A 27,165-nucleotide genomic window follows, 5' to 3' on the forward strand; every position below is an offset into this window, starting at 1 on the left:
ATTTTTAAATGTCTCCAAATTAACAAAATGCATTAAATTAACACACTGGATTAAATTTCTTAGAATTAAGAAACTGACAGACTGGATTAAATTTCTCAAATAAAAAATGGATTAATATCGCTCCGAATTAACAAAATGGATTAATTGCTTTCCAGATTAACAAATAGATTAAATTTCTTATATTCAAGAAATCGACTAATAAATTTAATCGATTGGATTAAATTTATTAGAATTAAGAAATTGACAATTGGATTAAATTTTTAGAATTAGGAAATTGACAGATTGGATTAAATTTCGCAAATAAAAATGGATTAATATCGCTCCAAATTAATAAAATGGATTAAGATCGCTTCAAATTAACAAATAGATTAAATTTCTTAGAATGACTGGATTAAATTTTTAGAATTAAGAAACTGACAAATTGGATTCAATTTCTCATATAAAAAATGGATTAATATCATTCCGACTTAACAAATGAATTCAATTTCTTAGAATTAAGAAATCGACAGATGAGATTACATTTCTTAGAATTGAAAACAGACAGAATGCATTGAATTTCTTAGACTTACGGAATTCACAGATTGGAGGATTAAATTTCTCAAATAAAAAATGGATTAATTCAGCACCAAATTAACAAACTGAATTAATTTCGCTCCGAATTAATAAATAAATTAATTTTTTTAGAATTAAAGAAATCAACAGATTGGATTATATTTCTTAAAACTGAAAATCGACAATTGGATTGAATTACTTATAATTAAGAAATTCGCAGTCGGATTAAATTTTTAGAATTAGGAAATTGACAGATTGAATTAAATTTCTCAGACACAAAACGGATTAATATCGCTCCGGATTAATAAAAATGGATTAATATCGCTTCGGGTTAATAAAATGGATTAATATCGCTCCGAATTAATAAAAATGGATTAATTTCACTGCAAATTAACAAATAGATAAAATTTCTTAGAATTAAGAAATTGCCAAATCGGATGAAATTTCATAAATAAAAAATGGATTAACATCGCTCTAAATTAATAAAAGGGATTAACATCACTCTGAATTGACAAATAGATTTCTTAGAATTAAGAAATTGACAAATTGGATTAAATTTCATAAATAAAAAATGGATTAACATCGCTCTAAATTAATAAAATGGGTTAACATCGCTCCAAATTGACAAATAGATTTCTTAGAATTAAGAAATTGGCAAATTGGATTAAATTTCTTAAATAAAAAATTGATTAATACCGCTCCGAATTAACAAAATGGATTAAAATCGTTCCGAATTAACAAATAGATTTCTTAGAATTAAGAAATTGACAGATTGGATTAAAGTTCTCATATGAAAAATGGATTAACATCTCTCCGAATTAACAAAATATATTAAACCGAAACAGATTAATTTGCTACCTTTATATGTTAACATCAGTTGCATGAACTGTAGCGTTTTCAGTACCTTCGAATTTTAAATTCCACGAAATATTTTAAAATCATTAGATGATAGAATTATTTTCTTAGAGAAACAAGAATTATAAGGGGAAGCAGAACATATTTTTGGTTCTTTTTCCTGGTCACATTTTACACCATTTGTACTCGTATAACTTGTAAAATAGTATCACGATGTACAGATACGACTTCCATTAACAACGGTTCAGTGTACACCTGCTGAACAGTTTCCGTCTATTGTAGCATTACCCAAGACGTAAATAAGATATATATTTTTCTAGCCAATTAAGTTTACATGAATTATGCAACCGATATCGCAGCAGGATTCAGAGACTGTGATCTGCCTTCAGAGTTTGTTTTGAAATTGCTTTATCGGTGTTTTGGCGCGATCCGTTTAAGGGGGAGGTGAGGGCTACGAGCTGCAGAGTGAGATGTACAATTATTGAAGCAAAGCAGTTCATGTCAGGACCGATGTGTCGCACGCAGTATAGATGTTATAAGCTACTGGTCACGCCATGACATTCAGGAAACCATGGCGTGCATGCACACAATACCTGCAGATCTTATCGCTCCTAGGGTACATATAAGTAGTATTAGAGATAAGGAAGTTGCTCCCTACCTACTAGACCGATAGAGTCTAGACAAGGATGTGGACTGAAAATAATCATAAAAAATTCCTCTACAGAAAATAAGTGGTCTTAACAGCATCTGCTGTCCTTCAAGTGATGAAAAAGATGTTCGACTCAAAGAAAACACCGAATTCAATCCGTTTTCTTAGTGGTTGGACTTTCTGTTCGTTACTTTGATCACTCAATCGAAGTTAATCTTTGTCTAAGCAGAACACTTCACTTCGGGTAGGCTGACAGTCAAACCTCACTTTACGTCAAGCATCGACTGACGCACGCACTGAAATTTAAGACTCGTATTTATAAAAAAAAATAACGAAAAAAATTTTCAGAAATTCTTCCGGTATAATAACAAAAAAGAAAGGGAGAACAAAAAACAAACCCCCTTTCGGACGATACGAAAGTAAACTAGAAATAACATTGGTGAAGTAGTACAATGATGCTTTAGATCACTGGTCAACCGATCTTACATGCATAATTACACTGAGTATACACTTTATTAGATGCCCCCACTTCTTTATGATATGGAAAGTTCTTTCAATAACAATTACTGTAGGGTTTTTTGGTACATCGATGACTTTGACCATATTGCTCAGTGTATATTGCCTTTGCTGGATTCTATGGTCGATTTGCTGTTTGCTGGATGAAAAACCAGAGGTTTCCGGGATAAAAAAACCATGGAGATGAAGACAATTGGCAGCACTTTGTCAATTGTGTTCTTAAAGTTGACAACTGAGAACATCATACAGTACTGTTTGGGCAATTCTATGTGCCCTACGTCATGGCAGGTTTATATAAGTGGCCCTTACACCTTTAAACACGACCCTTATCACAAAGCAAGGTTTCAAGGCGTCGTTTGATGTGAATAACATCGGAACATTGCACAGACCAGCGCAGAGGACCGACTGCAACCCAAGTGAGCATCTTTTAGGTGAATTTAAATGCAGAATGAGGGCAGAATCAAAATGGTCCTCTATATTAGTGGATTTCACGAATGCATTAAAGGAAGAATAGTGCACAATACCATTACTTTTCTACCATAAATACCAATGAAGCAATCCTTGTGACCAAAAGTGGGCCAACACGCTTTCAATTTCTCTGAAAAAAATACATATTTTGTTCATAAATAGCATAATTATACACTTCCTACCAAAAGTTATGGTACATGGCTTTTGGTAGGATACTGTACAGTTGCAAGTAATGTGAGACATAATAAACAAACACAAAATAAAAGAAAAATATATATACTTGTCAAAAAAAGGTGCTACTAAGTAAGTACCTTTCCATGAATCTGAAAATCAAATACATGGATCAAATATACATGGATGCGTGCTCGCCACGTCAAAATTACGAACATATTTGAATTCATTCTCCGATATTCTGTTTTAAAATAAAGTAATCTGCAGTTTACAACCTTATGTCGCAAATATATACAGCCTCCTACCAAAAGTTATGTAATAACCGTTCCGTGAATTTCATAGGATAATCATGGAACGACTGTCCCATGACTTTTCGTAGTCTAGTATAGGAGGAGTTCTAATTCTAATCTGTTTCCAAACGGGTTAGGTTTTACCACCTTGCTACGCATACAGATCAGAACACAGCATATATTTTCACTCTGATGTTATTTGTTGTGCATAATTTTTAGGCGAATTCCTTTTCTGTTTTTCCTCTATATACGCTTGTTTTGCTTTACTATCTTCTCTTTGTGCTATATAACTCGAAAGTTGGCAGCTGGTCTGCGTGTTAATCTGGTCTTTAGTTTTTGGATGCCCTTGGCGATTATTTATGTTTTTGATGTGTCTGTGTTGTCTGTACAGACAGACAACACACAGACATTAAAGGTGGGCAGCCACCTGGGAAAAAACGGGGGCTATCAAAGGGGTGAGACTGTTGACTACCTTGATAACTTGTTACATTCAGTCTCACAAAAGTATCCTTGAATCACTATTCTCTCTTCTAATGATCGAAAAGAATTATTCCATAAACAGAATTTCACATCCTGAGATCCCAGACATTGCAATTATTGTGTTTATAATTTCCTAAACTCATTAAAGTCGAAAATCATTCGCCGAATGTGGCATCGAGGTTATAATCTCTGAAACATTGTGTGCCGCATTAAGATGATAAATGGAATAAATATTTAAATTATTCGTGCGAATATGTACGGTTCTTTCAGGGACGCGAGAAACAACAAAAATTCTATAGTCTGTCTCAACGAAAGATTTTTGGTGTAAATATGTGTAGCAGTTTCAGGGACAACGAAAACAAAACAAAAAAATATATCAACTGGTAGAGTTATGTTTCTTCTGCTCAAAAACATTAAATAACAGCTTGCTAGTGAATGAAATTTGCAAGTCGAAATAAACGAAAACTTCATATATTAAAAATACTGGTATTTTAATTGTTGCGCGAGACCTAGAAGCATTTTTATTCGTTTGTATGATGACGTCACAATGCTGAAATTACCATTCTTTTAACAAAATATTAATATTTTCATTGTTGGAGGAGAACTGAAAGAATTTTTAATTGTTGTACGATAACTGGAGTTATTTTTATTGTTTATATGATGATGTCAAAATATCTGGAATTAACATCCTTTTAATAATATGCCAATATTTCCTTTGTTGGAGGATAACTAAAGTTATTTTTATCGTTTGTATGGTGAAATTAGCCGTCAAAAAGCTGAAATTAACATAATTTTAACAAAATACCAATATTTTCATTGTTGGAGAACGAGTTATTTTTATCGTTTGCATGATGACGTCAAAAAACTGAAATTAACATCCTTTTAACAAACAACAAAATACCAATATCTTTATTGTTGTAGAAGAAATGGAATTATATTTTATCGTTTGTATGATCACGCCACAACGCTGAAATTAACATATAATTTTAACAAAATACCGATATTTTCATTGTTGGATAGTTACTCTTATCGTTTGTATGATGACGTCAAAAAGCTGCCATTAACTTTCATTTTTGAAGGAGAACTGAAAGAATTTTTTACCGTTTTTATGATGACGCCACAACGCCTGAATTTAACATTATATTAACAAAATATTAATATTTTCATTTTTGTAGAAACTAGAGTTGTTTTTATCGTTTGTATGATGACTTCAAAAAACTGAAATTAATTTTCATTGCTGAAGGAGAACCGAAAGAATTTTTTTATTGTTTGTATGATGACGCCGCAACGCTCAAATTAACATTATTTTCATTGTTGGTGGACTGCAGTTATTTTTATCGTTTGTATGGTGACACCAAAAAGATGAAATTAACATCCTTTTAACCAAATATCAATATTTTCATTGTTGTAGGAGAAATAAAATTATATTTTATCGTTTGTATGTTGACGCCACAATGCTGAAATTAACATTATTTTAACAAAATACGAATATTTTCATTGTTGGAGGACTGGAATAATTTTTATCGTTTGCAATGATGACGTCAAAAAGCTGAAATTAGCATCCTTTTAACAAAATACCAATATCTTCTTGTAGAGGTTGTGTTAATTATATTTTATCGTTTGTATGATGACGCCACAACGCTGAAATTGACATCATTTTAACAAAATACCGATATTTTAATTGTTGCAGAAACTGGAGTTATTTTTATCTTGTATATGATGATGTCAAAAAGCTGAAATTAACTTTCATTGTTGAAGGAGAACTGAAAGAATTTTTTATCGTTTGTATGATCACGTCACAACACTGAAATTAACATTATTTTATCAAAATACCAATATTTTCATTGTTAGAGGAGTGCAGTTATTTCTATCGTCTGCATGATGACGTCAGAAAGCTGAAATTGACATCCTTTTAACAAAATATCGAAATGAAATTTTCTTCCTTGCAGAATAACTCGAAGTATTTTTATCGTTTTAGGATGACGTCACAAAGCTGAAATTAATATTTAACAAAATGATATTTTAATTGTTGCGGAAAAACTGGAAGTATCTCGTTCGTTTCTATGACATCACAAAGCTGAAATGAACACATTTTTGTATATTTAAACAAAACATTTCTAACAATGTTAAATCGACAGATTTCTTTTGATTTAAACGATTTTAACTTTTCTGCTTTTGTTGTTAAAAACAACACAGAAGCGCATTTAGCATTTTTGATTACTGTAATGCGGATTTAATGCACTTCGAATTTTGCTGATGTCGACAAGCAACGCATTTAAATAATTTAGTCAGAGATGAAAAGAAAAGAAAAATTTAAAAAAAAAAAAAAGGAAAAACGATTATTCTGCTCTTTGATAACGTTAATTTTATTTTCATAGAAACTTAAACTGCTGGACGCGATGTGATACACACAGGTCATGAACCGATAATTGCCAGTAGAGTGTATTTAAGAAAAGTCTGAATTTCCAAAGTGAATTAAATTTGCTCGCAGAATTTAGAAAAGAATTTTATTTTAAAAAAAGGGAAATAATAATAATTAATTGGGATAAAAATGCAGAAATTTGTTACCTTTCTGTAGGGGAGGAGTGCTTTGATGCTCCGGGCTATTCATCTTCGACTGCAAAGAGGAAAATTAGATTATTTAGCTATTGACCGAGTACATCATTACTAATGAGAAAAATAATGAAACAATTTAACTTGTTAGACAAACAATAGAGATTGTAGAAATATATCGATTTTTTCGATTTTTTTTAAATGTTTCATATATCGTCTGCGTGGTGAGCTAGCAGATGATGAAGATTGCATTTATTTAAATTGTTGCAGTCTAGGGTGACATTGTAACACTGGTTGGGATTTTGCTTTTAATTAAAATAAAATTAGTTTATAAAGATGTAAATTACGGATTTTCTTTTGTCTCCATTATAGACTGGATTTTGAACCTTTTTTTTTTTTAAGTCAGTAGGAGTAAATAACAACTTCAGGCCTATTTTTAAAAATAGATTCATTTTTTTCTCCCCTTGGAAGGAAAAACTTAATTTGTCATCGTGTGGTCCAAGATATGCGTCGGTCTCAGTGGAGACTGATGGAGTATGATGGAGTAAGAAGGATTGGACACTTTCACTTTGCTATTTGCCGTGTCGTTGAGGGATATGTGTTGAAAATATGCCCCCCTAAACAGAGGTATCGTGTTTTTCAAAGCAACGAGCCGCTACCTTATCAAAACATTGTGGTGAAAGCGTCCTTAACTTCGCTATTGTGAGGCCTTGGAAAACTTTTTTTTCCACCGTGCTCCAGCTACTGCAGTTGCACCGTTATATAATCTGCACTGTAATATTTAAAGTTAGATGTGCTCAAAAATTATTCGGATCTGGAAACCGCTATGTGAAGTTGTCCGTGAGCCAAACCAACTTTGTTGAAAGTTGGATCCCCAGTTCTGTTGATTGTGATGACAAAAGCTAAGAAATTGCTTTCTCTTCGAAGTTTAAAGGAAAGTTAGTTTTTTTACTTAAAGCTATTTTTTTTTTTTTTTTTTTTGGATTTAACTGCTAAGTAAAACCTATTGAAAAAGGAATCAGGTCAAAATTTTGTTTAGTCTTTCAGTTATTCAAGTTCAAAGAGCGTTGCGAGCAGAAGGACATAGACAAATTATTAAACAGATTGGTAGGAGAAAATTTGCAGAGTTTAAGATTCGGTTACAATGTATGAGAGGAGAGAGAGACAGACAATGACAAAGCGAAAGAGAAAATCAGAAAAATCAATATATATAGAGAAACAGACAGATTGAGAAAAAAAGCAGACAAAGCGAGAGAGGGAGACAAAGATAGACAATGACAAAGAGAGAGAGATAAACAGAAAGGCAGACAGATAGACAATGACAGAGCCAGAGAAACAGAGAGAGACAAAACGATATATATATATAAAGAGAGAGGGAAAGAAAGAAACACAGACAATGGCAAAGCGAGAGAGAGTCAGATATCACAAAGCTGAAATGAACTTTTTTTCGATATAGAAAGAGACGGACAGAAAGAAAGACAGACAAAGAGAGAGAGAGAGAGAGAGAGAGAGAGAGACAATGACAAAGCGAGAGAAATAGAGCGACGGACAAACCGAGAGAAATAGAGCGACGGACAAACCGAGAGAAACAGACAGAGAAAGAAAGATATACAAAGCGATATAGAAAGAGAGAAAGACAGATAAACAATGACAAAGCGAGTGAGAGTCAGAGAGAAAAAAGATAGAAAGAAAGACAGACAAAGCGCGCGAGAGAGAGAGAGAGAGAGAGAGCGAGAGAGAAAGATAGGCGATGACAAAGCAAGAGAGACAGAAAGACAGAGACAAAGCGACATAGAGAAAGAGACAGAAATACAAAAGTGATACAGAGAGAGAGAGAGAGAGAGAGAGAAAAAGACAGACAGACAAAGCAATATACACTGAGTGATCACTAAATTATGACCACCCCTATGAAAATTGAATGTGACCCGTTCACTATGTGAGGTACGAGAGTGAGGAGTTAGTTGACTTACGTAGCATAGATAAGGTGTCAGTGGTTCAGTAGGTAGGAAAATTCCGAGCGTGATGGGTAAAAGGAAGGATTTATCGGACTTTGATAAAGGACAGATTGTGGGTGCTCGACGAGCTGATGACTCGATTCCCAAACGGCTGAACTGGTGAGGTGTTCGAGAGCCGCCGTAGTTAAAGTGTACCAGTGGCATCAAAATGGTCAAACAACGACCCGACGGCAAAAGTGCAAAGGTCAGCAAAAGGCTGATGTTAGAGGTGAGCGCCGGGTCCGACGATTAGTACAGGCTAGTTTGTTTGTTATTTGATTTTTAGGAACATTAGCAACTAAGGCCATATTGCTCCGGGATATGCGGTGGTCATTCCCTGACCTTTCCGCATCCTCCGTATTTGGTGGTGACGGGCTCGAACCCCGGGCTAATCGAGAAGCGTGTGCTACGCACTGCTACTCCTGCCGACCTGGCTAAGGAGGCGCCCTCGTACAGGCGAAGCACTGTTGAACAGTTGACTACCCAATACAACATGTGTTAACCTGGAATAATATCTGGCATGACAATGCGTCGCACGTATGGGCTATACCAGCAGACGACTCCTGCGGCATCCTCTCCTAACCAAGGTTCATCGACGTAAAAGACCCGCCTGGTGCAAAGAGCGTGCAAGTTGGACGTTAGAAGACTGGAAGAAGGTGTGCTGGTCGGATGAGTCACGTTATTTACTCCACACCGTGGATGGTCGTGTAAGGATTCGGCGTCAACAACACGAAGCACTTCATCCAACATCCATGGTATCAAAAGTGCAGGCCTGTGGAGGCGGTTGTATGATGTGGAGCATGTTTCACTGGCAGAAACTTGTACCCCTGGTGCATGTAGAACAACGTATCAGTGGTCTCCGCTATCGTCAACTGCTTGCTGACTTTTTTCCCGAATGGCGATGGTGTCTTCCAAGGTGACAATGCGCCGAATCATCGGGCACTTGTGCAGGAATGGTTTGAAGAACACAGTTCTGACTTCCAGCATATCGATTGGCCTCCGAACTCCCCCGATATCAATCCCATAGAGCCCTTGTGGGACACTATGGAAAGGCATATCAGGAGTCTGGATACACCAATCACCTCGTTACCTGCATTGCTGGGCGCATTACACACAGCTTGGTTGGCGATACCTCTCGAACGCTTCCGACATCTTGTGGAATCAATGCCACGTTGGATAGCTGCTGTACTGAGGGCAAAAGGGCGACCTACGAAGTATTAAGTAGGTGGTCATAATTCAGTGATCAATCAATATATATATATATATATAGAGAGAGAGAGAGAGAGAGAGAGAGACAGACAGCGTTTCAATCCCGTCAATGATGCGAGGAGTTTTATGTGATTTTTATAACATGGTTGAGTTAGTATTTCAGGAGAGGGGTTGCACTTCCCTGAAGCTCAGATTTTTCATCCAACCAACAGCAGACTGACCAAAGAATATACGCAATTACAAAGACAGTATAGCGACACCCATAGCCTTAGTTGCTTTGGCTCTTAACACACACCTAAAAAAGAGACAGACAGACAGACAGAGAGGATGAGAAAAGCCACCAAACTAAAAGAAGAAGAAGAAGATCGCACATTTCTGAGTTCTTGAAGATCTAATAATGACGTTAGAGGTGGTCTCAAAAGTAATTACAATCGCATCTTCCAAGCACAGGTGATTAGCACACTTACCTAAATATAGCTAAACATAGCTTTGTGGCAGTGTTACGAGTAAGTGAGATAAGCACTCTGTGCTTATGCATTTTTATATTGGCGCATAAGTGGAATACCGTGGTGAGAATTAATGCCTGTTGCCCCAAGCTCTAGTCTATCCTGTCTAGACAATCACTCCAAACTGGTTGGTTAAGTTGCACTTTGCAAAATTATCTGCTGTGCCAAAACTGCGCAATGATTTCATTACTAGTTACGGTTTCCCGCCACAGAGTAGCTAAAATTGCCTCAATTATTCTTTAAAACGCGCAAGTTTTATTCCATTATTTTATGTCTGATAACGCGAGCGCACCCTAATGAACCAAATTATTAATTCTTAATTATCATAATTTTTTTTAATGAGTTACATTATTTGATGTTTAAAAACTAAAGTGGAATCCCCGGGAAAAACAACCCTACTGTAGTTTCGGTGAAGTCTTCGTTGGTAAACGTAATTATAGTCCAATTAATTAAAAAATGTATTTTTTTCTACAACGATTTTCTGGAAATTTTCTAGAATGATTTTCTAAAAATTTTCTAGAACGATTTTATGGAAATTTCCTACAATGATTTTATGGAAATTTTCTACAATGATTTTATGGAAATTTTCGATAACGATTTTCAGGAAATTTTCTAGAAAGATTTCCAAAAAATTTTATAGAACGATTTTATGCAAATTTTCTATAATGATTTTCAAGAAATTTTCTAGAACGATTTTCTAAAAATTTTCTAGAACGATTTTCTAAAAATTTTCTACAATGATTTTCTGGAAATTTTCTAGAACGATTTTCTAAAAATTTTATAGAATGATTTTCTAGAAATGTTCTACGATTTTCCGGAAATTTTCTACAATGATTTTCTCGAATTTTTCTAGAATGGTTCTCTAGGTCGATTTCCTAGAAATATTCTAGGATGATTTTCTAAAAATTTTCTAGAACGATTTTCTGGAAATTTTCTACAATGACTTTCTGGAAATTTTCTAGAACGATTTTCTAAAAATTTTATAGAATGATTTTCTAGAAATGTTCTACGATTTTCCGGAAATTTTCTACAATGATTTTCTCGAATTTTTCTAGAATGGTTCTCTAGGTCGATTTCCTAGAAATATTCTAGAACGATTTTCTAAAAATTTTCTACAACGATTTTCTGGAAATTTTCTACAACGATTTTCTGGAAATTTTCTACAACGATTTTCTAGATCAATTTCCAAAACTTGAAAGTTTACAAAAGGAAAGTGGATATTTAAAAAAAGCAATCAGAAAAAAACTGAAAAAGAGAACTAAAAAAAACAGGTTCATTAATGGGGAAACTGAAGAACCAAACAAAATTAATTATGCCAAAAACGAAAAATTAAAATATAAAAACATAAAAATGTAAATATTCAGAATTGGAAAAGAAACCAAAAAAATCTGAAAATAAAGAATAGAAAAAAATAATTTATGTTATTTATTTTAATAGTGTTTATTAATGTTAAAGGAAATATTTTGACATTAAAAAAATATTAGTATTAAAAATATTGTAAACAATAAAGATAATATTAAAAAATTAAACGCAGATATTTAAAAAAAATTAAAAAAATTAAAAAATCTATATTGTAATCGAAATTAGAAACGAAAATAAAACCTAATTAGAAAGAAAAAAAATTCAAAATCGGAAAAAAATAGAAAAAATTTATATTTTAAAAATTAAATAAAAATAATTAAAAAATTAGATTGTAACAGAAATCAGGAATCAAAATCTTAGAATGAAAAAATAAATTGTAAATGAAAATAGTCTAAGAATTAAAGAAAGGGAAAAATTAAATAAATTAATAACGAAAAAAAATTTAAGAATTAAAAAAAAACTGAAAAATAAAAATATTATAATGAAAAAAGAAATTAGAAATGAAAAAAAGGAAATTGAGAGTTTATATCTAAAATCAGAAAGAAATCTTAAAAAGTTTCTTTCTAAACGCGAGAAGGATATTAGAATTCGAGAGAAAAAATAGAAACGAAAAAAATCGGAAACAGAAGCAGGAGAAAAAATCGAAAAGAGATAAATATTTCTTCATATTTTGACTTTTTTCATTTTCGCCTTTTCTACGAATCCAAAATAAACGATCTTTTAAAAATGTGTGGCCAACAAAATAACCGATCGTTCGCACCAAACTCAATAGAAAATGCGGATGCGCTCCCATACACAAGAGGAAAGGGATCGTTTTGGTCCAAGTGACAGATGTGGTGGAACATTTGTAAATATGCATTAATGTAACAGAGCCATCAGTCAGAGACATGTGGCCATGACATCCCACACGCCTCTGGTGCATCAGCCAGAGACTGTTAGCACTTGCAAAACACACCCTATGCACAAGAACAGGGTAATATTCAAGAACCAGAAGTTGGTGGAGAGAGGAGGAGGATGTTATAACGCAAGCGCTCACTTCACAGTAGCACCGTGTGATTTAGAGCAGTGCCACAGCATCCTAATTACACAACCATTAGTGTAAATCTTCAGATACTCCTAATAAATTTGTCTTATCAGCTCTTCGTTTTCGAAACATATGGACGCTCCCAAATATATCAAGAACGAACGCATTTTCCTTCTTCCGAGCAATCATTGGTGGGATTTATTTCAATTTACTTTTACGGCTTGCCAGGGATACAATGAACAGCCCCTGTCTCGGTGCTCGTAGATGTCACATCTACGTGGTCAACGGAGAAATCGATTTCCAAATAGTAATTCTCTTTCAGGAACTTCAAATTTTTAACCCCGCTGTTAAGGCGCGATTGTGACATTTTAATTAACGTCAGAGAGAGCTCCATCAAGGGAACTTTTGTTTTTGCCCACTGGGCCATGCATCAAAACCCTGATTTAGCGACCAACGCGATCATCTTGTTTAAGACTACGAACACAATGTTCGTGTCCTGCTGTGCACACATGGGAATTGATCATTGTTTCCAATCCTCACCATTGTTTCCTGAATCTAAATCCTCACCATTGTTTTTAAGTAGCTGCATTGGTCTAATTTAGTGTAGTTTATGAAACAGGGTTGCTGCGCTACCAGAACTTATATCCGTATAAGTGTAGTACGTCTGTATAAGAGTGTGTTCAAGGGCTGAAAAGTCCGTAATAACTCACAGGGAAACCCTACTGTCTCCACCTACAGCCTCGATTAAAGAGGTCTTTAAAATTCTTCCAGTTTCGATAGGAATAGAACCCAGACCTCTCCAAACGAGTGACAGGGGGCAAAACCACTATATTCTCATGGAAGATAGTGGATTTATTAAAACAGGGTTTGTCCTACAGCTCCTCAACATGTTGCCACAACAAAAAATGGAAAGAGCTGCTATTTGACCCCTATGACACCCTCCAAACTGTTCTAACCTTGCCCCTTCTGACATTCGAATGCGTGTCCCCACAAGTACAAGTTTATGGATGGCACAGAAGTTATTACGATGTATAATCCGGTCCTTACCAAACACTTATTTCGGGGCTGAATTGCAAAACTGTTAACCGCTGTTATAAACATGGAGGATGTGATTATTAGAAAATGGTGTATTGCCATCTTTCTATAATAAACAGTACACGATTTTCAAATTCTCTGAACCAATCATCTGCTGAATTTCCAAACTGATAACTGTTTTCGAATACTATTGTTGTTGAATCTATAAGCTGATTCAGAAATTAATAATAGTTTCTGAATTCACAAGCCAATTTTATTGTTTCGGAATCCTCAAACTAACAACTGTTTATGAATCCTCAAACTAATAACAATTTCTATTTCTATGCGGTACCACCCTCCAATGTCAGAGAAAGGGGCACTTACGGTGTTCTCGTGTGGGCGGAACAATGATCAACGGCTGCACCCCTCTTCATGTTTTTGATAGGGTACCGAGAAGAGATCCTCGAACCCTACGTGCGACTTTTTAGGGGTGCGGTTGGCCGAGATTTTCTTTTCATGCACGCCAACGCCACTACACATAGAGCTCAAGTGGTGGAGGAATATCTTGAAACTGAAGATATCCAACGAATGCGATCGTGCTGGCCATGACTTAAATCTGATCAAATATGTCTGGGACGCCCTTGGGCGTCGCATTGCACGCTGACAGCCAACTCCTCGGTCACTTGGTGAGCTAAGGTCTGCGCTGGTGGAAGAATAGGATTTGTTGCCACAGAATCTTATAGACACCCTTTTATCGAGTATGGTTCACTGCTGTCAGGCCTGTTTAGCCGTTGGAGGGATCATACGCCGTACTGATATCATGTGACTATATTTTTGAGCATCTTGTATCGACTTCTGTAATGAGACCTCTTTGGTAATTCTTATACACCCCCTATAAATGTCCGAAGTTTCTCGCTGTCTCCTCATTTCATCGTTATTCTATGGTACACCCACCATACCACATTTTGCCCTCCTTCATTGCAAGCTGCATGAGTTAGCATTATTAGAGGCGTATGATGCAAGAAAGCAAGCTTATACAGCATCAACCACCAGTGGCTAAAGACAGATTTCCGCACATCTATTCCAAAACTATCTTTCCTCAATTTGAATTTATGACTCCCCAAGTGCGTAATCTGAGCAAGAAGAAGAACCCCATCAGCAATGAGCTTGCTCAAACCGTTCAAGGCTTTATACACCTCAATCAGATCACCTCGCAGGTCCCTAGCCTTCAGACGCTGCAATTTGCAGAACTTAAGCCTTTCTTAAGCAACCTTTTGTTCCACTCACCAATCTCGTTACCCTTCTCTGTACTCGTTCCAGCAGCTCTACATCCTTCCTAAAAATGAGGCCTCCAGACCAGTACGCAGTACTCAAGGTGTGGCCTGATCATTGCCTTATACAAAGGGATAAACCTCCTTATCTCTGCTAGAAAAATTCCTGTATATCATTGACAAGACACCACGAGCTACTCTTGCAGCCCGTCTGCGCTACTCAATGATGCGAGCAAGTTTTATCGCCTTTTACGCAATGTGGCTGAGTTAGTCGGACTCAGGCGAGAACCGCATGATTTTATCTCCCAGAACTCGGATTTTTCATTCACTAAATAGGCAAACTGACCATAGAACAAGTAATTTATAGTAATTTATAGGTGGATGAAAAACCCAAGTTTTTCATCCACCAAACTAACTGGGCCAGGGAAAATTAGTGAGTTCGAACTTACGCCAACTATCATAAGGCCAATAGTCTTTAAAAGCCTCCTGAACTTTTGTCATAAGAACCACGTGGTCATTTTGTAAACATTTCTTACAGACCAAAGTGGATATGACACGTAAGACTTTCGTATTAAAAATCCCAAGTCCTCTTGTAAGCTCTGTCCAGCTACAGACGTTATAATTCAATTAGCAACGCAGAGTGGTAATATTAAACCACATTAAAGTAGGGTGTTCTTTGTAATGCAAATAGAGCGAGAAAAGAAGTCATCAGGCAATTAGAAGCGGATTTCTTCATAAAACTGAATAGGTGACAAGTTAAAGGGTTTTCAGAAAGAGTGGTGACAAAGAGACACGAAAAAAAAAACAAAAAAAAAAACAAGAGCTGGATGAGTTGTAAAGACAAGTTTGTAGCATTCCTTCGGTCTAGACAAGCAGGAAAAATTAAATCCTAACAATTATCCAGTCTGCGCTCGGTAAAAACTCTTAACCCACAAAGATGTTTCGTGGGAGAAATTTTATTATCTGGTTCTGGGTGATAAATGGCGACGAAAAGTCAGACGGACGGATGTGGTAAACAGATTCACGTGCTTCAGCAAGCACACACACACACTCGAAGACAAAAGAAAAATGCAAGTTCTGCTGGAAAAGGAGCTTGAGGCAGCACAAGTGGTGTTTCTTTCGGGCTTTTAAGCAATTACTTATCAGCAACCTTCTTTCTTTTGTTGTAGCTCTGTAAGACCACAGTCTCGTTCCCAAAGTCTTTAAAAATACACAAACATACGCGATCTGGTTATTGACCTAAAAGACATTGACCATCCTAGTCTAGATTCAGTTCCGGTCACCTGATCGGTGATTTATTCTCGTCAGCTAAGGCGTTAACTTCTAAAAGATATTACAATTGGTGACTGAGTTAGTCGGGTCTCTTTCTGCTGGAACGTATGGCTTTTCATCCTGCAAAACGGATAAGTATGACGACAGACACCAAAACAACTAAAATCATCTCTACTGGTCGTTAACTGTGATATCGTTTACAATCCTATAAAATTAACATTATTACAAATCTGATAAATTGATTACCGATTCTTGTTTCCAACCCAATATTATGAGAGAAATTCAAATACAAACAAAACAAAATTAATCGCAGATTGCATCTGTTTTTCACGCATGACTATAAGAGAGCTGTTCATCTTGCACATTGTTTATGGATAAAGTAAGAAGCAGCAGCAGCGCATGCTTCGTGTTGCCCCCAACGGACTGATTGAGAACAATTATGATTGAACATTGTTCCGGAACTCATAATTCAAATGTGTTTCTGAAACTTGAAGAAAATTGCTGTTTCTTCAACCATAAACATTTCAGAAACATAATTCAACTGTCTTTCCGAAAACAGAAGAAAAATACTGATTCTGAAAACATAAACTGGTCCATAATTCAGTTATGTTTCTTAAACTAGAAGAAAATTATTGTTTCTGAACCCATAAACTGATCCATAAACATTTCAGACACATAACTGAATTATGTTTCTGAAACCATAAACTGATCCATAAACATTTCAGAAAGATAACTAAATTACGTTTCTAAAACCAGAAGAAGAGTACTGTTTCTGAAACCATAAACCAATCCATAATTCAGTTATGTTTCTTAAACTAGAAGAAAATTGTTGTTTCTAAATCCATAAACATTTCAGACACATAACTGAATTATGTTTCTGAAACTAGAAGAAAATTACTGCTTCTGAAACCATAAACTGATCCATAAACATAACTGAATTACGTTTCCAAAACCAGAAGAAAATTACTGTTTCTGAAATCATAAACTGATCCATAATTCAGTTATGTTTATTAAACTAGAAGAAAATTACTGTTTCTGAATCCATAAACATTTCAGACACATAACTGAATTATGTTTCTGAAACTAAAAAAAATTACTGATTCATAAACATTTCAGAAAGATAACTAAATTATGTTTCCAAAACCAGAACAAAATTACTGTTCCTGAACCCATAAACTGGTCCATAAACATTTCAGAAACATAACTGAATTGTTTCTGAAACTAGAATAAAATTACTGTTTCTGAACGCATAAACATAATTCAACTGTCTTTCCGAAAACAGAAGAAAATTATTGTTTCTGAACCCATAAACTGATCCATAAACATTTCAGACATATAACTGAATTGTGTTTCTGAAACTAGAAGGAAATTACTGTTTCTGAACCCATAAACTGATCCATAAACATAACTGAATTGTTTCTGAAACTAGAAGAAAATTACTGCTTCTGAAAAACCATAAACTGATCCATAAACATAATTGATTTATGTTTCTGAAACTTGAATAAAATTATTGTTTCTGAACGCATAAACATAATTCAACTGTCCAGAAACAGAAGAAAATTATTGTTTCTGAAACTATAAACTGATCCATAAACATATCAGAAACGTAACTGAATTGTTTTTGAATCCATATACTGATTCATAGATATTTCAGAAACATAAATCAGCTATGTTTCTGAAACCAGAAGAAAATTACTGTTTTTGAACACAAACTGATGAATCCATCCAACTTGGCAAGTTTTCAATAAGTGGTTTAACAAACCCATACCGAGCTGTCGAACTTCACAATTCGAAATGGCAGATAAACAACAAGAGAGGACATCCCATAACCACCAGAACCGTCAGGGATTTGGGTAACATATTTGAACCGGGTTAATCAGATCCTCTTTACATTTTCACCCTGTTGGAACTATTAGTAACCCTCAATATACTCCCCTTCTGAAAGGGAGAAAACCATACGTAGCACTCACTTTGGAGCAACCTTTCTTGAAAACTGCAACCTACAGAAATTCAAGTCCAATGTCAACAAGTTCCTCCTGGATCAGAAAAATAAAGACAATTGAGCAAAGATAAATAATTTCCATCATAAACGATCCCAATGCTCTAACAACTGCGTAATACCTGCTCTTTCATTTAATGTTTTAGAAAAAGCTGTCTGCCTTGAGGATTGAATGCGCCATTGGAGGACTGGCTAAGGTTGGTGAGTTATCGCCATCAACTCGTTCTATTGAGTCATTTAAATAGGTCTTGAGGAAAAACCAACAGAGAAACAACTGGTTAATGGAATATGAAAATATACGCCATTTTGGTTATTCTATTGGCTTTCAAATGTCTTATGAATTCATTCTTTCTTTTAGGGTTGACGTCTTCGTTATTTCCTTTAAAATGGGTCAATATTTTCGATCATTTGCGATACATCGTCGATTAACCTTTTCCGGTACGAAGTTCGACTACTGTATTCGGTGGACGTTTCCACTCCTGTATGCGTCTCAAACAAACGCGAGCTGTCGTCAATAAAGTGAAAATCGTTTCGACGCATCATTGTTCAATGACCTTGAACTGGCGTCATGAAACAATCATTAATATAAACGGCAATATCTCGTCTAGTCGCTCTCTCTCTCTCTCTCTCTCTCTCTCTCGAAACAGTGATCGTTTCGAACGACAGAAATGACTCTATGAATTGGAGACGCAGAAGGCGACCAGGTGGGATTGGTACTGACACTCCCCACCGCTCGGAAGTCTTTCTTCTTAAGATGTAACCTGACTTTGAAATAAGACATTATCTGCTCGTTTATAAACATTGAAAGAAAGACAAAAAATAGAATGATAAATGTAGAACAGCTGGTCTATGTACATTTAGCGCGACATCGTTATATATAAATCTGTCGAATTCCAAAATAGTACAGATTATGAAATATACTACAGCCCGTTCTCGATTATCCGAACCTCGTTTATCCGAAGTTCCATTACAGACGATAACATCGATGAATGATAAACTTTCTGCGTATACATTCCACGTGATAGGATGATCAAAATCTCTTGAAACTGTTGACCTTGACGTTTCTGTTGCAAGCATCATCTAGTTTATGTTTTGTACTTGATAGAGGAAGTGAAAACTTCGTGAAACGTCCCTGTTAGTATTGTTTCTTTTTTGAATTTTATTATTTTTATTTTATATTATTTTTTTATTATTTTGGGGATTGTTCATTGTCAATAGCACATTTCAAAAATATGTGCTGATAATTCGATTCGATTATCCGAAGTATCCTAATACCCGTATGTGCAATATCGGATAATCGAGACTATCGAATTTTTCTTTAAGTGCTTTGGCAAAGCACTCGTGTATGGTTCCAAAAGGAGGAATGAATCCAAACAGCATCACCTGTCTTACAGATGCTTGGAGATTTTATCATAATCAGATTAAACCACCTACTCCATTTTTCAATGTTGTTTACCCGTTTATGACTGACTGTTTTTTTTTTTTTTTATTTTTTATAAATCACCATTAAATTTGGCGTACGTGCTAGAGGAACAGTCTATTTTGTCTTCAGGGGTAGACCGCTTTACTTGTTTTTCTAGCAGAATCTAACAGAAAAACAAGTCCAGGTGTGAAATTAGTTTAAAAAATTCATTTAAGTGGCTCGAGTGCTCCGGAATTAATGCGAAAAGGGAAGGGGATTCTTTACAAAGAAAAAAAGAAAGAAAGAAAGAATTGAAAAGAGGAAATAGAACAAGAATGCAAGAAAAGCAGAAGGAGAAAAATGACAGAAAAAGAGAGAGAAAGGAAACAGAGAAGAATGAAGGAAAGGAAAGATAGAATGAAATAAAGGAGAAATGGGAGGAAAAAAAAGAAAGAAAGAAAGAAATGGACAACTAAAGAGAGAAAAAACGAAAGAATGAAATAAAATGATGCGAGAAATAGAAAATGGAAAAAAGAAAATAATAAATGGATACAGAAAGATGAAGAAGGAAATAAAATAATAAAAAATAAAACAAGAAAAAGAAGAAAGAATGAAAGAAGGGGCAGAATGAAGGAAAGGCAAATTGCAAAGAAAACAGCGTGAAATAAATGCAGAAAGAGAGAGAATGAAAAAAGAAAACAAGTCAAAAATAAACAGAGAGAGCGAGAAGTAAAAGAGAAAAGGAGAGGGGGTGGGAAACAGAGAAGAATGAAGGAAAGGAAAGACGAATGACAGGGTGAAATAAATGCAGAAAGAGAGAATGAAAGTATAAAAGAAGCAAAAAAAAAATGAATAAAGTGAATGAGAGAGGGGGAAGAATGAAAAACACCGTAAGAAGGAAAGAGAAAAAGAAGAAATAGAAAAAGAGAAAATGAAATAAAGGGACAGAAAATGAGAATGAAGGAAGAAGAGAGAAAATGGAAGAACGAAGAAGTGGAAAGGAAGAAAAAGAGAGGAAGTGAGGAAGCAGAGGCGAGAATGCATTCGGCAGGAAATGGCAGGTGTCTCGTTAAAAGGAAAAAACGCTGCAAATACAACTAATGACTTTAATTGCATTTTTGTTTTCGTGTAATTAACAACAGCGCCTGCGTGGAACGCACAATCGCCTGCTTGCACCAAAAAGATCTGACAGCGTTCGCTTTCATTTACGAACCCTCCCTCCTTCAAGGGATTAAACACCGCAATGCGCAACACTAACAATACTCAAAAACACAAAAGAACCCCTCTTCTGAAACCCTCGTGACGAAAGGGGTGAAAAAACCTCCTGGTTTTATCATAATTCTATTGTCGTTTGCTTATGTGTTCCAAAGTTGGTTGTTAAGCGTGAACAGAAGATAAAAGTGGAATGCCCGGAGGAAAACCTCCAAAAAATCCCATTAACAATCAATCGGATCGTAAAAGAACTAAAAAGAACCGACCGGGGCAGACTTTGCATCAGTACAGATGCGCGCGCATGTGTGTAAACTGCGCCTCGTCTCGAACACCCCTCCCCACAAAAAATGGGACGCTCCATATCTACGAAATATCCATCCTTCGCGTAGGTCTAAAACCAAATTTTTAATAGTCTTATAAATTCCAATAGATGGCGCCACGTATTTCGCATCGTCACGTGCAGAACACAGTTCGCGCCCATTCTTGACGTAATCTTACCGCTCAAAAATATCTCCCGGATGTGTGCTGTATTTGCACGAGGAAACAGAAATTACTCTGAAGAAAGATTCCATTTTATTTCCCTACGTTTCAATTCATCCTCTGAGATTTAATGCCAAAAGTCAGATGACGTGAATGGAGGAAAAAGACTATTCTAAAAGAGTCCAATATTTTTAGAAACCCCTTATCAGTTCCGATTGGTGTCCTGGATTCCACCCTGTCGTTTCCTTGTGATAGTACAAGTTCAAGGTTAGCTGACCGCACGTGAAGTTCATGCACGTTATCTTCCCCTCTCTGTTGCTCTCTGTAGCGAAATATTTGATCGTTGTCATGGCATCGGTGGGGGTATAGCACGCACAACCGTAGCTGTCAACCCATTCAATCTAACAGCAAAAGAAAAATGACACCAACCTCAATGGATTCCATTGCCCAAAATGTCAGCCCAACGCCATAACATCCGAATTCCTTTAGCGTAATCTCCCAAGTCATGTTTAGACATGTTTCTTACTATCGGTGTTTTTTAGTTCAGTCATCAAAGAATTAAAAATAATCGAACCCAACCCAACCTTTTAAAAACCATTCTCCAGATGGAGTGTCCAATCTCCATATACCTTCAAAAACAGTCTGAAAAAGGATAAAAGAGCGATTTCGATCTGATCCTAATAATAACTGATCTGTTACAATTACACAAGGAGCCCCACAAGGTTCACCTGTCCTCCCATCATTAGTCATAGCCTACCTAAACTAAAGATGTCTATTTATATTCCTTACTATAACGTTTAACATCATCAGACCCGTCTATATTTTGCAGAGTACGTGATTATCGTATAATGGCCCAATACTTTTCGTAACAAAGAATTGGAAAGAGAATTTAAGCATAAAAATTTGAAACGTAGAAAAGTGAAAGAATTATTCAAAAATGACAGAAAGTGAAGGAATCAGTCAAAAGTAGAAGAGAGTGGAAGAATTAGTGAAAAAAATTAGTCAAAAGTAGAAGAGAGTGGAAGAATTAGTGAAAAAAATTAGTCAAAAGTGATAAAAAGTAGCAGTACAAAGTGACAACAAGTGGGAGAAATAGAAAGTGGTAGAAAGTGATTATAAAAGAAGAAAATTAAGACTCAGAAAAATCTTGAGGGGGGGGAGATGGACAGAAAGAGAGAGAGAGACAGAGAATAAAGAACAATGCCTTAAAGCGAAACATAAAAGAAGGAAAAGAGAAAAGAAAAAAAAAAATTAAGATACAGAAAAATCTTTGGAAGAAAAAGATGAAATTAAAGAGAGAGAGAGAGAGCGAGAATGGGTCCTTTTTACTTTAAAATGTGCGGGGAAGCATTCTTTAAAGGGAAACGCTACAGGGTTTCTGACGCTCCCCTTACCGCATATACCTTGCCCCGAGTTTGCCAGGACGTTTAAAAATGTAATTCTTCCTGGCACGAGTAGTCGATTTAGAGATAAGCAACCCACTGGGAGACGCAGGGGGATAAAAAAAGCAACACCGGCTGACTGCAGCGCAGCCAGAAAAAAAAAAAAGTGTTGGGAAACGAAAGACAAAAAAAAAAAAAAGTACGCGTTAATCGCACCTAATTCCATTGGGGTGACAAGGGAGTCCAAAAAAAGACCGGATGTAGAACTTTTTTCTCGAAACACAAAACAAAAAAAAAAAGAGAGAGAGAGAAAAAAAAAAAAAAGACGAATGGAGGTAAATAACGCTTCATGCGCGCGCTGGCCGAAATAAAATCTCTGATTTTATCTCCCGGCATTTCATTGATGCTCCATTTTTCAAATTGTCTCCAAGTTTCCAACCCGGGAACACATTCGGGTTAATTTGGGAATATTCTGAGTGCTATTCGTTGTTTCGGTCTCGTTTATTATTCATTATTCGAAGTCGCGTTCGCTTTCGAGCATTTAAAGCGCAATGTCGGTGATTTCAAAAGATAGATGGCACCACTTTCTCCGCTAATTCATCGAGCCGAGGTGAAATTGCGCCGAGCGAGTGGACCGCTCCTCCGCTGATTAGCATTGTTAGAAACGGCTCTTTAATTAGACACATCAAGACTGCAGACGACAAATTCTCGTTTTAATTGGCAACAGCGCCCTCTCATGTTTATTAACACTTCCAGGAACTAGAGAAAAGCCCAAAAAAAAAGCGAGTTTCTTTTTTATGCAAAAGCCAACAAACAGAACGTGAACACCAATAACTTCTGTTGGCTCCTGATGATGTTTACTCTGTCAGCCGAAACTGCAAAATCAAGTTCCGACCTGCTTCAGTCTTCCGCTCAAAGAAAACTTCGTTTCCGACAGACAAACGCCGATATAATTCCGTTTCTCGGCTGGTAATTAAAAAAACGCCGCGTAGTATTTATCAGGTGCAATATACGTGACATTATCAATCACGAGGCACACTCAGAAACAGTGACATCGGTGACAATAGCATTTTCTTCTCGTTTGTTCTATTCTCCATTGAAAAATCTTTCCGAACATTGCGGGGAAGTGTCCTTTACAGGGGGCAGAACAAAAACTTTTAACGCTACAGTAGTCGTACTGACACTATTGGGTGCATTAGGACAATAGATGGGCACCGACCCGGGTAACCCTTCCCATCGGGAGCTGCGGGGACAAATAAGCGAGAGGGGTGTTTCCCCCCACGGTGACGTCGGGAGCGTTCTAATGCCGCCAGATTATCGGCGATTATCGAAGTATATCACGTCGGGGTCCCGCATAATGAACGTCACGTGACCGAAAGGGTTGTCCGTCCTCTGTGGTCATCGGCGATTGGCTGTGCGTGGCGAATGCACCGGTGCATAACCCTACGAAGCCACGCACGTGGTGCACGAGGCAGCCCGGCAAAAAGTAACCGATCTGTCAAAGTGGAAGTAGAGGGAGCCACTTGTCGTGTTTTTAATAAGCGGCGACACGCCCGCTTCGCATTATAATAAAAGGTCGTAATCAGTGTCGGGATGAGGAGTTGCACAATCATCGTGTGTCACCAGGCGACCCTAATAAAAAGTGGATAAATAATGGGATCAAAAAAATAAAAAAGTAACGCAGCATTGCCCGTGGCGGTGCTTTTTAACGCTGTTTAAGGATTAGCTGCGGAGTGCCGTGTGTGGCTATTAAAAGACAATCTCCATCTAATCAGATCTCATCTTGATTAAGATGGAGATCTCTTCGGGCACATGAAGGTTGCGAGATTTGGGAGACAAAAACAAACTCGCGGTGTTTGTTAGAAATGGAGTGGGTTCGTGCGTTTGGCATTGTTGGCTCCGGATGCGCGTGTTTCATTTATTTAAATAAAAATCGAACAGTCGCGCGGAACCATCCCTCGAAATGTCAAACATTTGTCTGCCAAAAAACTCCAAAATATCCCAACTGAAAATACATCGCGAGTGGAAAGAGGAAGAAAAACATCGACACGGAAGAGAGCAGACAAAGAGGAGAGAAAGTGACAAAGAGAGAATAGTGAAGGGCAGAGGAGGAGGAGGAGGAGAGGAAAAGTCAGGAAAAGGGACGAAAGAGAGAAAAATGAAAGACTGAGTGGCGACAGTGGCGTAAGGAAGGAACGGGCAGAAATAGATGGAGAGAGAGAGAGAGAGAGAGAAGAGAGAGAGAAAGAGAGGGGAAAGGGGGAGAAGGGAGAAAGTATACAAAAAAGACAGAAAAGAGAATAAAGGAAAGAGAGAAGAGAGGAAAAGAGAGAGAAGGGAGACAGTATACAAAAGACAGAAAAGAGAAATACAGAAAGACAGAATTGAAGGAAAGAGAGAGAAGACAGAACGAGAACAGAAGAGAGAGAGAGAGAGAGACAAGAAAGAAGGGAGTAGAAATATAGAGAGACACAAGATAAATAAAAAGAATAGAAAGAATGGAGAAGAAATAGAGAGAGCGATAATGGAAAAAGAAAAGAAAGAAGACAGAGAACGAGAATAAAGAAAGAAGGCGGAGAGACAGAGAAAGAGAGAATAGAGAAAGAAGAGACGGAGAAAGAGAGAAACAGAGAAAGAGAAGAGAGAGAGAGAGAGAAGAGAGAGAGAGAGAGTGTGGAGAGAGAAAGAAGGCACGGAAAGAGGTAGAGAAGGGAGAAAAGACAGAACGAGAATAGAGAAAGAAGAGAAGAGATGGAGAGAATAGAGAAAGAGAAAGACAGAAAGAGAAGAGAGGAAGAAGAGAGGGAGAGAGAGTGTGAAGAGAGAAAGAAGACACGGAAAAAGATAGAGAAGGGAGAAAGAGAGAAGATAAAATAAGGGAATAGAAAGAGAGAGAATGGAAAAAGAAGACAGAACGAGAATAGAGAAAGGAGAGAAAGAAGGGGGAGAGACAGAGAAAGAGAGAGAGAAGAGAAGAGAAAGAAGAGACAGAGAAAGAGAGAAGAGCAGGAAAAAGCAGGAGAATGAGAGAAAAGGAGCGAAGAAAAATTAGGAGGGAGAGAGAAGAGAAATAGAAGGATAGAAAGAAAAATAAGCAAAGAATAAGGTTGACAGAATGAATGAAAAATAGAATGATGAAAGCAGAAACAGACACGAAAGCAAAAATAGACAGAGAGAGAGAGAGCTTTATACGTAGAAAGCAAAGGTTGGAAATGAGACGAATTAATAGAGGGGGATGGTAGAGGGAGAGAGACAGAACGAAATAGACACAAAGAGAGAGACAGACAGCTACACAAAAAGAAAAAGGGAGTGAGGTAGGTAGACAGAGAGAGTGACTGCTTTTGATCATTTATAAGGCACTTCGATATGTAGCAAGCAGGTCGATGCTTTGACGAATTTTGTCTGCTGCTCTCCTATTAAATCGTATTGGTACGTTTTAAGAAATCCTCAAGATGCCTCTTTGGGTCCCCGTGCTTATCATTTGCCATATATCGCTTGGACACGCACGTCACCTCTTTCAGCCAACTATTTCGGGCAAGGTGTCCAAATCATCACTGTAGAATGTTAAGGGTCGGACACGCCAGTAGTGTACTTCATGGCCATCCGATCCCATAAATCTCTTGAAAATCTCCTTACAATTCGACAGCTCACAAAACCAATTGCGCACAATCTTCTTGGATGTTAAAGGATATTATGACAAAGCATCACCTTGGGATCCAAGTTGTTCTCGTTGTGGTGTGTTATAATCATCAACTTTGTATGATGGTCAGCATCACACGACTGTAACTGACATCGAGAGAAATGAAACAGATAATATGGAAAATTATTACACTCAGTGGCCACTTTATTAGGTACACCTAATTCTCTTCATAAAATGGAGATGGTGTTCCTAATAAAATGGCCATTCAGTGTACATTGTACACAAACAAACATTTTCAAGTTGGGCTGCTACAGACGACTGATGCATTTGGCAAACTTATTCACTTTTCCACTTAATTATTGGACTGAAGCCGTTTGCTTGGTAGGCAGTTTTGTGCAGAGTTGAAGATGGAACAGTAAACACGAAAGGATCTCTGCAGAAGTGTCGTTTTGGTGATTATGAGCACTGCGTTTTTAGGACAAAAAAAACTGGTGGACGATCATTCAAATGAAAGTGGAATTTCACGAGTTTCAGATTGTTCTGTTCATTACAAGACACGATCATTGAATAATAAATCCTAAACCCAAGGAGCATCCAGAGACATACGGGCCCCTGGAGGAAACAGTTTACAATCCCCTCCCGGCCAATTTCTCTTTCCCCTTCAGATCCGGGTCGTACATGTCATAGCATGGATTCTACTAGGATATGTAACTCCAGATTTGACCATTATTACATTAGGATATTTGTTAAGCTTGAGGATTATTGTCCGTAAAGAACTGAAGCCGAACTACCATTTCCAACATATCCCACACATTCAAGACGAAGTCTTGGACGAATCCATCGCAATTCAGATGAAAATGAGCA

General features: G+C 36.6%; 1 protein-coding gene across 1 annotated transcript in view; it reads right to left on the reverse strand.

Moving 5' to 3' along the window:
- LOC150085323 (uncharacterized) overlaps positions 1-27,165 on the reverse strand; it is a 736,427-nt gene that overhangs the window by 644,160 nt on the left and 65,102 nt on the right. Inside the window, exon 3 of the mRNA XM_090374526.1 lies at positions 6,550-6,598. Within this exon, the coding sequence (XP_090230652.1) occupies positions 6,550-6,598 (49 nt within the window). The remainder of the gene's footprint in view (positions 1-6,549; positions 6,599-27,165) is intronic.

The sequence above is a fragment of the Mastigoproctus giganteus genome, chromosome 5, assembly GCF_048544385.1.
Source record: "Mastigoproctus giganteus isolate SK-2022 chromosome 5, ASM4854438v1, whole genome shotgun sequence".
Taxonomy (NCBI): domain Eukaryota; kingdom Metazoa; phylum Arthropoda; class Arachnida; order Uropygi; family Thelyphonidae; genus Mastigoproctus; species Mastigoproctus giganteus.